The sequence below is a fragment of the Athene noctua genome, chromosome 1 (assembly GCF_965140245.1).
Source record: "Athene noctua chromosome 1, bAthNoc1.hap1.1, whole genome shotgun sequence".
NCBI classification, from domain to species: Eukaryota; Metazoa; Chordata; class Aves; order Strigiformes; family Strigidae; genus Athene; species Athene noctua.
The window spans coordinates 3,249,070-3,263,562 of NC_134037.1; the positions used below are offsets into that span (position 1 = coordinate 3,249,070).

At 51.8% G+C, this 14,493-nt stretch overlaps 1 protein-coding gene across 3 annotated transcripts in view; it reads right to left on the reverse strand.

Annotated features, from left to right (window-relative positions):
- Window positions 1-6,395: 6,395 nt before the first annotated feature.
- ELP3 (elongator acetyltransferase complex subunit 3) overlaps window positions 6,396-14,493 on the reverse strand; it is a 95,827-nt gene continuing 87,729 nt past the window's right edge. For all 3 annotated transcript variants that reach the window (XM_074895429.1, XM_074895430.1, XM_074895431.1), the window contains exon 15: window positions 6,396-7,877. In XM_074895429.1, coding sequence (XP_074751530.1) covers window positions 7,801-7,877 — 77 coding nt within the window. In that variant the 3' untranslated portion in view covers window positions 6,396-7,800. The remainder of the gene's footprint in view (window positions 7,878-14,493) is intronic.

A 14,493-nucleotide genomic window follows, 5' to 3' on the forward strand; every position in this document is an offset into this window, starting at 1 on the left:
CATCTACAGAGGAATTTGTACACATTGCTCTAGGAGTTTAGGGTGTTTTTTTTAACCTTTTCCATTAAAACAACACCAACTTCTGCCACGGACGTGTGCTGAATGAATTCAGCTGTCAGTTTGTGACTGAGTAGTCTCAGCCTTTTGCTTACGTGAAAAGATTGAGGCTGAAACCACCACGTTTGGCTTTATCCCACCATTATAAACAAACTGAAAGAGGGATAAAAAAAAAAAAATAAAATATATAAGGCCAAGTGTGTTGCCACAAGAGTTTAAAAGCACCAGAGCTGTGAGTCAGGGCAGGGCCTGGTGACCTTCACAGGGGGACTCTGGGCATGGGGCGGGGGGGGGACAGAGAGGGGCAGCAGGCAGAGATGTCGATAAATCGATGCCAAACCACTTCTTTCCCAGTTGGAAAAGGACTCGAGATGAGCTCAAAGACTTTGTGCTGCTGTTCACCCGAGGCCTGAGCGGTGCTGTTTTACCTCGACTTTGTTTTTTCCGAACTACCAACTCCTCATTAAACAAAGCCAATGAGCGCAGCCGGATCGTGACTGCTGTATTTTTTTTAAATCAGGCTCCTTTCTGGCTCCTGCTTCTTTTGATTTAATTTTCTCCTTTTCTTACAAATTTGCTGCAGATTCCCCGAGCCCCTGGCGTGATTGCTTATTGCACTGAAGGCAGGAGGCAGCCCCTGCTGCTGCCACACGAAGGATGTGAGCGAAGAAAAAAAAAAAAAAAACAAAATCTGAGCTGGCAGAAGGGGATTGATTCTTGAGAGGTCAGATCTCTGCCACGCTGCACTGCTGGTAGTACCTGGCCTCCCCAGAGAGGCTGCCCAGGGTCATTAGGTATTTCTGGGTTAATTGCCTTTTATTTTTTCTCTATTTCTCTTTTTTTTTTTTTTTTTTTTTTTTTTCCCAGTTCACTTGTTCTGTACTGAATAGAGCTGCTGGGGTCTCAGAAACCAGTGCAGGTAATTGTGGCTTAGAGTTTACAGCCAGATGTAGGATGTGCCGAACTAGGATCTGTAAGCAGATTTTCTTTTATTTTCCCCAAACTGAGCAGCATCTATTCTGCTAAATTCAACCCTTTCAAATCTAGAAGGGTCTATGGATGTAAAAATTGCCCTTAACATTAATGACAGCAGAGCAGCTGAGCTGCTCAGATCCTACTTCACCACGTTCATCTTGGTGTCCTCTCATTTTACAGCTCAGTTCCTGTAATGGTGGGGCTTCAACTTGGCCATCTTGGGCTTGACCACCTCAGGTTTTTGAGATACCTCCCAGCTGCTCTTCAATTCCCAGTTTCCTGCTGCTGTAGGCTGCAGTCAGACATCCTTCTCCTGGAGTCAGCTCTTCCACCTCGCAGGAGTTACTGGCTGGAGTCGTTCAGCACCAGCTCTCTGCCAAAAACCATTGGCATGTCAGATCCCGTGGCTCCCAGCAACAGCTCTTTTTTTTTTTTATTTTTATTTTTTCCCTAAAAAGGTTCTTGAATCACTATATTCATCTTGCCTCTTTGGGGCAGCATATTCACCCAGCGGAGCTTTGAGGGGCAGGAACCACCTCTGCCTGCAATGCTACAGGCAGCAGGGCCCTGGCATTCACCTGGAAGACCAACAGGCAGCTGCAGTCAGCGTGGCAACCAGCTCAGGCTGTGTTTTTCTTGCTGATATGGGACGGGGGTGGGGGGTGTGTGCAGGTGCTGTGACTGATCCATTTGTTTTTGGTTTTGTTTTTTTTTCTGCAGAGCGATAAAAGTAGGGTGATGCCTGTCAGGTCCTCCAAACTCAGGCCAAGCAGCAAAGCAGAGAGGGCAGATGTGCTGAAAAACGTAGGCATGGAATCATTTAGGCTTGAAAAGACCTTTAAGATCGAGTCCAATCATTAACCTCACGCTGCCGAGGCCATCACTAAACCCTGTCCCTAAGTGCCACGTCTACCCGTCTGTTAAACCCCTCCAGGGATGGGGACTCCTGGCAGCCTGTTCCAACGCTTGACAACCCTTTGAGGGAAGAATTCTTCCCAATATCCAACCTAAACCTTCCCTGGTGCAACTTGAGGCTGTTTCCTCACGTCCCTGTCTTTGTGCTGCTATTTCAGAGCTCGCTTACAGCTGGGGGGGGGGGGGGGGTGAGAGCCTGTGCCAGCAGTAGGCTCCTTGTGCTCTTTACCTGCTCTTTGCTTTTTCAGAGGTGGAGCCTGTGCTGGGAGGACCCCCCCCAGATGCCTGCATGACCCCGGGGAGCAGCTCTGGTCCCTCCTGCAGCACCCACCTGCTGCTCCAACGCTGGACACCGCAGAGAGCAGGAGGTAAGAGCTCCCCAGGCCCAAGCAGCAGCAGATGCAGCAGTCCCACATCCTCAGCGAGGCTTTCCTGGGCAAAGCCGGGCTTCTGGGCTTCTTCCCGTGGCTGTGGGGAAGCAAAAACCAGCTCTGGAGACACTTCACTAATCCCTCCAGCACCGGAGCCATCAGTGGAGCGATGCTGGAGGTAGTTGCTCCAGCACTACCAAGGCAGGGGGAGAAGATAATTTTAAAACAATAAGGAAAAGGCATATAGATAGAAGCAAGAGAAATATTGGAACTGGCAGAGCTTTTCCCCTCAAAAAGCACAAGGTTTCAGCAACAAAATCATGGCATGAGCCCTAGTGCTCCTGCCCCGAGCAGGTTCTTACTGCTCGAGCTGCACCTGAGCTCCCCGGCACCCACGTGCCACCTCCAATGGCAGGCAGAGAGCATCAGCGTCCTGAAAAGAGCAGGAGAGACACAACGAGCTGAAATTAATGCAGAAAGGAGCATGACTCACCTTTTCTCTTCTTCAAAGTAGTTTAAGCTGTTCACCACTGTTTGCTCATGAAAGGGGAGAGCAGCTTCCATTAACGACTTGCTTTTCTCCATTCCCGCTCATTTATTTTCCTCCTGGGCTGCGAAGGAGCTGGGTGCAGGCAGGAGAGCACGACCCCCTGCCCCAAACCCCCTTTGCCTGGCCGAGGCTGTGTCCCGAATCCTCCCTTGGCACCATTCCAACCCCGAGTGAGGAAATCTGGGGCCTTCCCAGCCCTGGGTTTCATTTCCACAGGCACCAGATGGGCCACAGCCCTTGGTCTGTTGGGTTTTACAGGCAAATTCTAGTTTCTTGACTTTGTTCATCTTTTAAACAGTTGCATAAACCCCTGTCTACTTAATTGACCTCATTTCCATCATGAAGAGAGAAGGAGGAGGAGCTGCTGCAGCTTGTCAATATAAATCAGGATGTGGGGGGGGTGTATTTTTTGTGCTTTTTATTTTAGTTTGGGTTTTTTTGTTTGTTTGTTTTTCATCCAGGAGGCTCTGCCACGTCCTGCTTCATCCAGGCTTCACTACACTCTCCCACCGAGTCGTGTGTAAAAGATGGCAGGCTTGACCCCTGAAGGCAACACCATCTGCATTGAGCTGACCTCAAACTGCAGAGGGACTCAGGGCTGCAGCGAAGCGCAACCACTCCTGGATTTCAAAGCCCTTTTGCAGTGAATTACATGACGGCTCTGTAAGATGACGTACCTGTACTCGAAGGGATGCTGTTTTCATGGAGGAAAACACTCCGATCCCTACCCTAATAACCCAAACATTCTGAGTATTGCAAAAAAACCCACATCACAGCCAACGGGATGAGAACGTGGCATGGCTGAGTGGCTGTTAGGACCCTGCCCCGGAGCCCATGAAAAAGCCAACACGCTGCAGCCGAACTAAACCATAGCTGACAATTTAATAATAAAAGTTTCTGGTGCTCAGCAACGCTTCTTCCTCCCTACACGCCCAGGATGAGGCCTGCTCATCTTCAGCCAGATGTGTGAACTTTTAGGTGTGCATGGGGGGGGGGAAAAAAACAGGCCAAAGCTTTGATTTATTTCCTGTCAGGGCTTGCAGCAGAGGTTTGACAGGCGGAGTGCCAGCACCAGGACTCCCAGTTGTTTCAAGCAGCTTTAATGACACGGGGCAGAGATCATGACCCTGTCTGTCATGTCCAATCCTCTCCAAGGAGCTGCCATGGCCTGGAAACTCACCACATCAGGATCCCTCAGGGCTCCCCAGTTTGTTATTTGGATTCCTGGGGCCACGCTGTGTTAACAAAGTCCAGCTAAAGAGGTGGCCACGAAGCTTCAAGTGTCACCAGGGGAGGGAACAGCACAGCCCCTTTTCTCCCAGCAGCATCTCCTCTTTCCTTTGGGCCTCCCATTTTTTTTCAGCTAAAGATGGCTGAAATTTCACCAGACTTCGTGGCTGTGTTGCTGTTCGTGTACTCCAAGAAAGCCTGAACCCTTTCAGAACAGCTTTCAAGGGAGATGTGGTTTAGCTTTTCCCTCCCAGCAGCAGTACCGCAGTGTGGTGTGGAACCATCTTACCCCAACTTCCCTCCAGGCAACCGCAGACCCCAGGAGCCACGCTAAAACCTGCAGAAAACCCACACCCAGCTCTCTGCAGGCGACTCACACACCCAGCTGTAGTTTTAAATTCAAACAGACACCTGAAGAGTGAGAAGCTGCAGCTCAGGGTCCCACCACAGGACCATCCCTCAAACCATCCTGGCTCCTGGGCCATCGCGGCCTGTCCCAGCAGGTCTTGTCGCCCTGGCAGGCCCCCAGGAGCCCCTCTGACCCCATCCCAAAGCCCAAGGGGGTGCGGGGCGGCCGCAGACAGGCCCCACGCCAAGGACCAGGCGTTGGAGGAACTCCCTGTCCCCAGCGGAAGCAATGGCTTGGAGAGAAGTACAAACCAGCTATTCATTCGGCTGCCGTTCTATCAAAGGGACAAATCAATACATCACACTTCAAAACAAAGCCCAGCCTGTGCAGACAAGCCTGGAGAGTTTCACAGAAGCTGAGCCAGTGCGGCATGAAATCACCCCGGAAAGAACACACGAATGGGAAGCTAAAAATAAAGACACCCCCCACCCCCCCAAAAAATAAAAAACCCACTTCATTTCCCAATAAAGCTGCTAGGAAACTCAACACACATTTTGGCCTTAAAAACCAAAACAAAACAAACGTATTTGATATTTCCTACATTTGCCGGAGGGCTATGCTTTCAGATGCAGGGAAGCGGTGAGCTTTACTGGCCAGTACCTGAAAAAAACCTGGGCTGTCAGAGCTGAAAGCGTCAGAGTGATTCATAATTATGTCAGTGGTACCAGAAGAACAAATTTTGTGGAAAATTTTAAGGATTCGACACAGAAATTGCATCCCCTCTCAACGCATCCCTTTCCATCTCCTCTGCTTTTACGTGGCAGAAGCTCAACGTGTCCCTTTACCAGTGCCTTGGAGGCTGAAACAAACCAGTTCAACAAATCAAGAAGCAACAGCCTCCATTTCCCTTCTTTAAATCAAACCTTCCTGCCAGGGCACGAGGCTCAGACACACTCAGGGATTTGGTACCAACAAGCTGCTCTGTGTTGTTTTTTTTTTTTCACTCCCCAGCCCTCAAAACACAGGACACCAGCATTTACCTTCAATCATAAAAACACTTTATTGCCATTTCAGGTCTCTCCAGCCAAGATGTGCTTTTTCCACGCTGCTCGTGCAATAGATCAGGGGGGCAGAAGCTGCGAGGCCCCGCGAGAGCCTTCCTCCCCCAGCCACTCCTCCTCCCAGTTAATCACGTGTGGCCAAGCGCTCGCTATTGGCAAAGTTTCCAGAAGGCTCCTGACAGAGTCATTTATTAGAGCAACACTTGAAATGTCAACTTCTCTACAAGCCGCTACTCCGGCTTTCAACCCTATTTTTGATTGAAATACTATAAAAAAAAAAATGAAGCGGAGGAGGTCAGAGCTCAGGCTGCTCCCTTCAGATTTTGTGAAGTCAAGCGGCAGCACCAGGCACGGGGCTTCTGAAAACCCTCAATCGCCGACATCGAAGGACACGCACCCACCCCGCGGGTCCTGGGCCATCCCCACCCCCCCGAGGGGCCAAGGAGAGGTGAGAAGGGTCCTGAGCTCTTCACCCAGGGTCACAGCATCGCTCTGCCATCCCACCTCAGAATCCCATAGAATGATCTTGGGTGGAAAAGCCCTTGCAGCTCCCCCAGCCCAACCATGACCCTCCCCCTGACCGTTCCCAACTCCCCCAGATCCCTCAGCGCTGGCTCAGCCCGACTCTTCAACCCCTCCAGGGATCCCGGGGACTCCCCCCTGCCCTGGGCAGCCCATTCCAACGCCCAACAGCCCCTTCTGCACAGAAATCCTTCCTCAGAGCCAGCCTGACCCTGCCCTGGGCAGCTTGAGGCCATTCCCTCGGGGCCTGGCGCTGGGGCCTTGGCTCCAGAGACTCATCCCCCCTCTCTGCCCCCTCCTGGCAGGGAGTTGCAGAGGGCCAGGAGGTCTCCCCTCAGCTTCCTCTGCTCCAGACTGAACCCCCCCAGTTCCCCCAGCCGCTCCCCAGCAGACCTGTGCTCCAGACCCTGCCCCAGCTCCGTTGCCCTTCTCTGGCCACGCTCGAGTCATTCAATGGAATGAGGGGCGGCCTCCCCAGTGCCGAGCCCAGGGCTCAGATCCCTTCCCTGTCCCTGCTGGCCACGCTAGCGCTGATACACCTCACTCCGTTCACAAAAAGCAGCTTTAATTCTATCATTCCTGACAGAATTCCTGATGCCTGGAAAAGGCAATCATCACAGCCAGCTCCAGGGAGGACCAGGAGGAGGATCTGAGGAGCTCCGGGGCAGTTGCCCGACTGCAGGCTGTGCCAGGGTGACAGCAGCGTGGGTAAGGGGGGGATGTGGCAGTTGTCCACTGTCACCTGGCCAAAGCCTCTGAGTCTGCTGCCACGGGGCCTCCTCATGCCCAAATCAACAGAGAAATGGCAGAGCTGGGGCTGGAAACACGGACTAAAAGCTGAAGCAGAGGCCACGAGGATGGTTACGGCGCTGGAGTACATGATGCGGAAGGAGAAACTCGGAAGCAGAATCCTCTCAGAGGTGCACAGGGACAGGCCAAGAGGCAACAGGGACAAGCTGAGACACTGTAAAGTCCAACCAGAGATTAGGGAAAACTTTTTAGATTATGGGCAGTTAAATATTGCAACAGGGACCTAGACCCTGCAGACTGTCCATCCACATCCCCTGACTATTTCCATCCTTGGAGATAGTCAGTCGCCACCCTGATCTAACTGGACCTGGCTTTACGCGGGGTTGAATTAGAGCTCAGAGCTCCCTCCTAACCTGTTACTCCATGGCTGTGTGTCACTATAGCAAGTCAGTTTAAATTTTAATCTCAATTCCTACCAGGAGCAAGGTAACAGCTCTCAGTCCTCACGGTGTCCTACTGCAAAAGGATGAAATGACATTGCCTGGGATGGACAGAAAGCAGCCAAGCCCAGCGTAAATAAATACACACAAAGAAAGCATTGATTCACGTAGCAGAATAACCCTCACGATTTCAATGCAAAAATATTAAAAGCCCGCTGACAGCATCATAGGAATAACATGTTCTGCCCACTCGGCTGGTCAATAGGGTCCCCAGATTCAGAGCTTTGGGTTCCCCTGCGCTCGGGTCCTCTACTGCCACGCGGCAGAGCCCGCCCCGGGGATCCGGCAGGAACAGAGACGTGTGGGACAAGCCCAACCTCTCCTGGGGCCACGGACAGATCTCGGAACTGCTCTCCCCAGAGGAGAGGCCCAACTTGTTGCCAGGGGCTCTGGCATAAATAAGTCCTTCGCAGTCGGCAGGCTTTGTTTTTTAGCTGATGTCCGTCACCTTGAGCTTTTTTTCCCAGGGTGAGTCTTGTCTCCTCCCAGCAGCTGGGGGCGGTGAGGGCCTCCCACAGCATCAGTCCAGCCTTTTCACCATGTAAGGCCCTTCCAGCTCGTAGCCGATCTTCCTGTAGTAGTTCCTTGTGCCGACACCTGTGAGAAGAACAACAAAAAGCTTTAATTCGGTGTGATGACAAAGGAGTCAGAGAAGCCAGGGCTGGAGAGGAAAGTCGCTTCCACAGAGGGATGGTGCTGAAAGGAGCTTGGCCTCTCCAAAAAGCTGGCACTGGGCCTCCCCGGCTGCCGTGCTGGATGGGGGTGTTTACTCATTAGCACCTGGACTGACTGTGGTGTTTTTACGCGGGGAACATCACTGTTCTATCTGCTCTGAATCATGCACCCCAACCTTTGTCTGGAGAAAGGCTGTGAGCTGTGAGGGAGAGAGGAATTGGCACAGGAACAACAGCGAAATGCGAGTCAAGAGTTCGGAGTACCCCAGGTACAACAAAACCCAAAGACGGGCTCTTGAGAGGAGGCGGCCCAGCTGCAGGCACCATTACCAGGAACTGAAGGGCTCTAAAACCCCACAAACTCTGTCCAATCGCTCCTAGAAACGAGCTCAGCTCCACTTCAGGCAGACAAGTGGGCTCCGCAGCCGCAATCCAATTTCCTCGTTGAAAAGGGCAGCTCGGAACGCCTCGGTTCTCAAACAGCCTCTTCCCTCTCCTTCCTCCCTTAATGAGACCCTGCAGCTCAGGGCGAGCCCAGCCCCACTGGCCGAGGCTGCTTTTCACACAGCATCCTGCAGCAGGACAGGTCCAGCAGAGCAGCCTTCCCCCTCACCTTATCTAATTACTCACAGATGCAGACATTAGTCATCGGGGGAGGGAGGAGGAATTCAGCATCGTGGCATCACTGTCGGCGCAGCTGGTGGGTAGGGACAGAAGGACAGATAGGACACGGCTCTCCATCAAGAAAAGCAGCCCCTCTTTTCTCTAATCTCATCCCTCCAGCCAGTTCCTGGAAACTGCGGGCGCTTGCAAATGGCTCTTCAGGAATCGGCTGCATCTCCTGTGCAGGGAGCAACCCGGTGCAGCTGGTAACCCCTTCCTGCCCACGCAGCACTGCCACAATTTTACCCACTGCTGCTTCGACGGATTTGGTTAAAATAGTGGTAATCTATTTCCTGAATGCACATTTATAATATTTACCAAACGGCTTAAAAACCACAGCTCCAACCAAACCCCAGCCAACACCCTAGAGAAGCATTATATTAAGGTAAGGAATTATATTAATTTAAGGTATGGAAAAGATACCTGAAACCCAGACCCGAGAGAGACATCACAGAATCATCTAGGTTGGAAAACACCTTGAAGATCATCTAGTTCATCTTCGTGCCCCTCAGTCCAGCTGGAGCTGGGAAGAGCTTGAAAAACCACAAAGGACCCCAAACTGGAGAACAAATTTACTTCTAGGCAGTGGCAAAGCCCCTGGGACGTGGCAGCAGAGCACCGTCCCCAGCTAAAAACATCCTGAAAGGACCCAAATGAATTCAGCTTCAGCACGAGCCTGAAGCCAAGGAAAAAACTCAACTCCACTGCACACACATCTACTCCCCTCTTCCTGATCTCTGCCCAGGAGGGTCTCTGACTTGGATTAAACTATCACCTTTATCAATATCTTGCCTAAAAAATACCTTTTGTGTTTGTTAGTAGAGATACTAGGGTATGACATACAGATTTGGGCAGTAAAACAGCAGGAGTCACCCCACCCGTGGTCCAGAACAACTTGGTTAAAAGGATTAGTGAAATCTAAAGCAACAATCCTCTTGAAGCCAAAGGACAACTGAATAATTCAGCTGCTGGTTTTAAAAACACCTTGATCGGAGTTATTTCACGCTTCCCCTTTTTTTTCTAAAGCCCTTGGGAAACACAGGGATTTTTAAAGGCGGCAGTTCAGGTTGTGTGGAGCATCGTGTGCTGCCTCCATTAATCTCGGAGCTATTAAGTGGCACTAGTTAAGCTCCAACTCTTCCTCCTTTGAGGGCAATGGGTTCAAGCCATTAACAAGAATGATGATGCAGTTGGCCGACCCTGTGCCCCAGGGGTCCCACACCGTGAAGCATCTCAGTCATCATCTCAGCCCTGCTCATAGCAGTAACTTCTCACACAAAATTACTGTCCTTCAACAGGAAAGTCTTCCGTGAAGAGGCAGCAGGAGCTGCCTGAAGAGCGTGAAGATACAGTGTGGATTCCCTGCTGTCCCGTTCTAAGTTGGGATGTCTTGCTAGCTCCAGGGCTGGAGGAATGTTTTTGAGGCAAGAGGCTTTTGAGGGGAAAAGCTCTCCCCAAGGCAACCACAGAACCCCAGAATCATCTGGGTTGGAAAAGCCCTTGCAGCTCCTCCAGCCCAACCATGACCCTCCCCCTGACCGTTCCCAACTCCCCCAGATCCCTCAGCGCTGGCTCAGCCCGACTCTTCAACCCCTCCAGGGATCCCGGGGACTCCCCCCTGCCCTGGGCAGCCCATTCCAACGCCCAACAGCCCCTTCTGCACAGAAATCCTTCCTCAGAGCCAGCCTGACCCTGCCCTGGGCAGCTTGAGGCCATTCCCTCGGGGCCTGGCGCTGGGGCCTTGGCTCCAGAGACTCATCCCCCCTCTCTGCCCCCTCCTGGCAGGGAGTTGCAGAGGGCCAGGAGGTCTCCCCTCAGCCTCCTCTGCTCCAGACTGAACCCCCCCAGTTCCCTCAGCTGCTCCTCATAAAATCTGTGCTCCCGCAGCACCCCAAGAAGCAGCCACTGAGTTTGCAAACTGAAGTGTGGAAGCCGAGTGTCCAGGATTCCATCCCCCAGCCCTTAGCACCGCGAGGCAGGGCAGTGGGATGGCAGCAGCCTGCTCAGGCACCGGGGCAAGATCTACACCTGGGGTGGGTGTAAGCAGGCAGGTGTGGAGGCACGAGCCCAGGGGACGAGGACTTCTTGCAGTCTCATCTGGTGTAACAGGAGAGGATCGGTGGGTGGAAGCATGTGGTGCTCAAGCCCACTCCTCTACACTATATGGGACTGGGGGTGTGACTTCAGACTAGATTTTTGGTATCCCGTGTCCTCACCACACACTTGAAGTTGGCCAGAAAGCCGTTCTTTCAGATCCCTCTGTCCCCTTCAGGGCATGGACTGTGTTTGACCTGCACCTGGAGCAAAGCTTGTGCTTTAGATACCTCTGAAAAACTACGCCGAAACGCACAAAAACCTCCCCGTGAGCCAAACTGCTGCACAAGTGAGGATGAGGATGGGATTCAATTCAGCTGCTCCCCACCCAAAAGCTAACAAACCCAGCCTACAATATTCACTAGGCTGCCATTAATATGAAGATATCTTCTTGCAGTCAAAGGCTATCAAGGAAATCACAACCAGCACGGAGGATGCGGCTTTGAGATCAGCGTGGCACAACCAGATGAGAAAAGAGGTGTTGAAGCAGGGAATTAAAGGCAGAAGCCATCCACAGCCTTCCTCATCCACCAGAGAAGTGCAACACGGTAGATAATGCTAAATGGAATAAAAGATCTGTGGGACACTAAGTCATTCAGTCATCATCACAGACCTGTCCGTTGTGAAATTATCACAACTCTGTAGGAACTCAAAGTCTGAAAAACCAACGGAATACACTGCTGGCTTCTGATCACAAGGAGATTATCAATATGCAGTTCTAAGAAAACCAGAGCTACAGCTGTTAAAACAACGCGCCACTGTCTGCTCACAAGCCATTCTAGGGGTAAGTGCTGGAGAAGCCATCGTGACGCCCCGTGTGCCCTCAATACTTGTCCACCAAACATTCCTGAAAGGAAGGTCTTGATGGTGCCAGTTCTCTTCCCAAATCTTTGCTGGTCTAATTTGCAGCAGAAGTACCACAGAGCTGGGGGGACCTGTCTGGGCAGAACTCTTCCCGCTGCTCCAAGTCGCACCCGTGAAAAGAAACATCATCCAAGAAATATCACAAAATAAATATCACGCAGGAGCGGAAGAGTAAGGCCAAAAGGTGGGCCAAGAAGCTTTTTGACTTTCTGAGCCAGATTTGGCTGCGTGTCTCATTCCGGGTCTTTAAAATAGAGTTTATATTTTAAATATTCCGTATCAAACTGTGCAGGAGAGCTTTGTTTGAACTCAGCAGAGCAGATTTCAACCAACCACTTCCAGATTTGCTGCCAGTGATTTGGTTGAAGGGCAGGAGCTCTGATCACGCCTGCCTGGATGGAAACCCATGGCCAGGGGCCAGTTGAGGCTTTTTGGAAGCGTCCCTCACCGCAGTCTTCAGATGACACATCCTCTGGCAACGTCTGCTGGTTAATTTAATCACTTTTTGTTCTTTTTTTTTTTTTTTTTGGAAGCATCTGAATAATGGTGAAGCCTACTGATAAAACCCCAAACCTGGCTTTTCACCATAACATTCAAACCTCAAAAAAAAAAGAAAAAAAAAAAAGAAAAAAAGCCTGCCTGTAGCAGGGAACAGAGCAAAGTGACCACAGCACCAGGGTTAACCACTCTTCTGGCCCAGGAGGACAAGCAGTTGGCACGGGACTGCTACCCAGAGGACAGCAGAAATCAGATTTCGTTGCCCATGTGCAGCAACCCCTGCCCATGACCTTTTCTGTGCAGAGCCCATAAATACACCCTTCTGACTCGGCCTTGCCACACAGAAATATTGCGATGCAGCATCCGAGGCCAAGTATCCTCAAAGATTCCTTCACCACGGCTCACTAGTCACAGAACTACGTGAAAATGAGATTGTTTTCAGGATCATTAAAGAGCTACTAATAGTTCATAAAATTTCCATAGCAGAGACTTACTGAGGCACACAAGAGACTTATCTCTGCACAGGCCTCTGCATCTTTTGGCAACGACTAAAATCTTTTCTGAAGATGCACAGTCAAGGCGTATCATGTCTCGCACCTTCCTTCCCCCTCAAAATATTTCTCCGCAGCAGTTAGCGGGGCCCTGCCTGCAAAGCAGCGAACCTGAGTCAGCTCAACTTTCTGAATTGCCTCCATCCTTTACTGAGCCAGCTGCAATTCTGGTGATAGTGAAGCCTCTTCCAGTTTTTTTGGGAGTAACTACCTGGCTTGGTGTTTTGCCTGAGGAAGGATGAGCCCCGAGCTCACTGCACAGACACCCGGATCGTCTGATGGATTTCTGGCAAGTAGGATTGTCCTTCAAGGGTGCTGAGAAAAGGATTCATGTTTAGTGCAGGTAATAAGACAGGAAAGAGCGATGTTACTTTTACCAAAGTAGCCAGATTTCACCCAGAACGAGCAGTGAGTCTCAACCCGGCCGTGGGGATTTGGGATGGCCATGGCTGCCTCTCCTGCTATCAGGAAGGACATTCCCACCGCTGGCCCAGCGATGTTCTGTGAGGGGAACGCTCTGCCACGGTTGGACTAACGTGTTAGGAGTTTTGAAAAGGCAAAGAGAAGGAAACAACAAATACTTCTGCCGTCACCTCACTACTTCTGTAAAACACACAGAGCCGGGCAGGAGGCTTGGAAGCTGCCAGGGGACACACCAGGAACATCCACATCTTCCACACAGCTGGAAAAGTGAAGAAAAAACCCAAGAGCTTGGAGAGAACCTCCCTGGCCTCTGAGTGTCTCTCCTACGATCAGATGGAGGCAGCTATCATTCAGAGATCACAAAGCTCACATTTTAGAGGCTCTCAAGACTTGGGGTCTGGTGACTGGGAGCCTGACGTCAGCAGGGAGCAAGTAAACAGAACTATCTTTTTACCACGGGTCCTGGTGGAGACTCAGGCTACTAAAAGAGAAGTTTTAGGTTTTTCTTTATGCTCCCTGCTTTGACCTCCACTAAGTCCAAGAATCCCAGAGTCACTCAGGCTGGAAAAGCCCCTCGGGATCATCGAGTCCAACCCTCAGCCCGACTCTACAAAGTTCTCCCCTACCCCACATCCCCCACAGCTCATCCCAACGGCCCTGAAACCCCCCCAGGGATGGGGACTCCCCTCTCCCTGGGCCGCCTGTGCCACTCTCGGACCACTCTTGCTGGGAAACATTTTCTCCTCCTGCCCAGCCTGAGCCTCCCCTGGGGCAGTTTCCAGCCGTTCCCTCTTGTCCTGTCCCTGATCCCCTGGGAGCAGAGCCCAGCCCCAGCCTCTCTGCAATGTCCTGTCAGGAGCTGCAGAGAGGGATGAGGGCTCCCCTCAGCCTCCTCCTCCTCACACTGAACACTCCCAGCTCCTGCCCTGCCTCCTCACAGGATTGATTCTCCAGCCCTTCCCCAGCCTCGTTGCCCTCCTCTGCCCTCGCTCCAGCCCCTCCAGATCTCTCTGGGATTGAGGTGCCCAAACCTGGACACAACCTCCAGGTGTGGCCTCACCAGTGCCGAGCACAGGGGGACTGTCACCTCCCTGCTCCTGCTGCTCACACCAGTTCCAATCCAAGCCAGGAGGCCGTTGGCTTTCTTGGCCCCCGGGCACGCTGCTGGCTCCTGTTCAGCTGCCTGTCAGTGAGAACCCCCAGACCCTTCTCTCCCAGACAGCTCCAGCCACCCCTCCCCGAGCCTGTAGCCATGCAGGGGGTGGTTGTGGCCCAAGGGCAGGACCCAGCACTTGGCCTTGTTGAAGCCCATCCCGTTAATGCTGGCCACCAATCCATAGCAAAGACGACACTTCTCTAGCTGTCAAACAAATGCCTTGTTGTGAAATCCACTGCTCCCCATAACCTAGACTCCACATGGGACTTGAAAGCAAAGCCGACACTTAC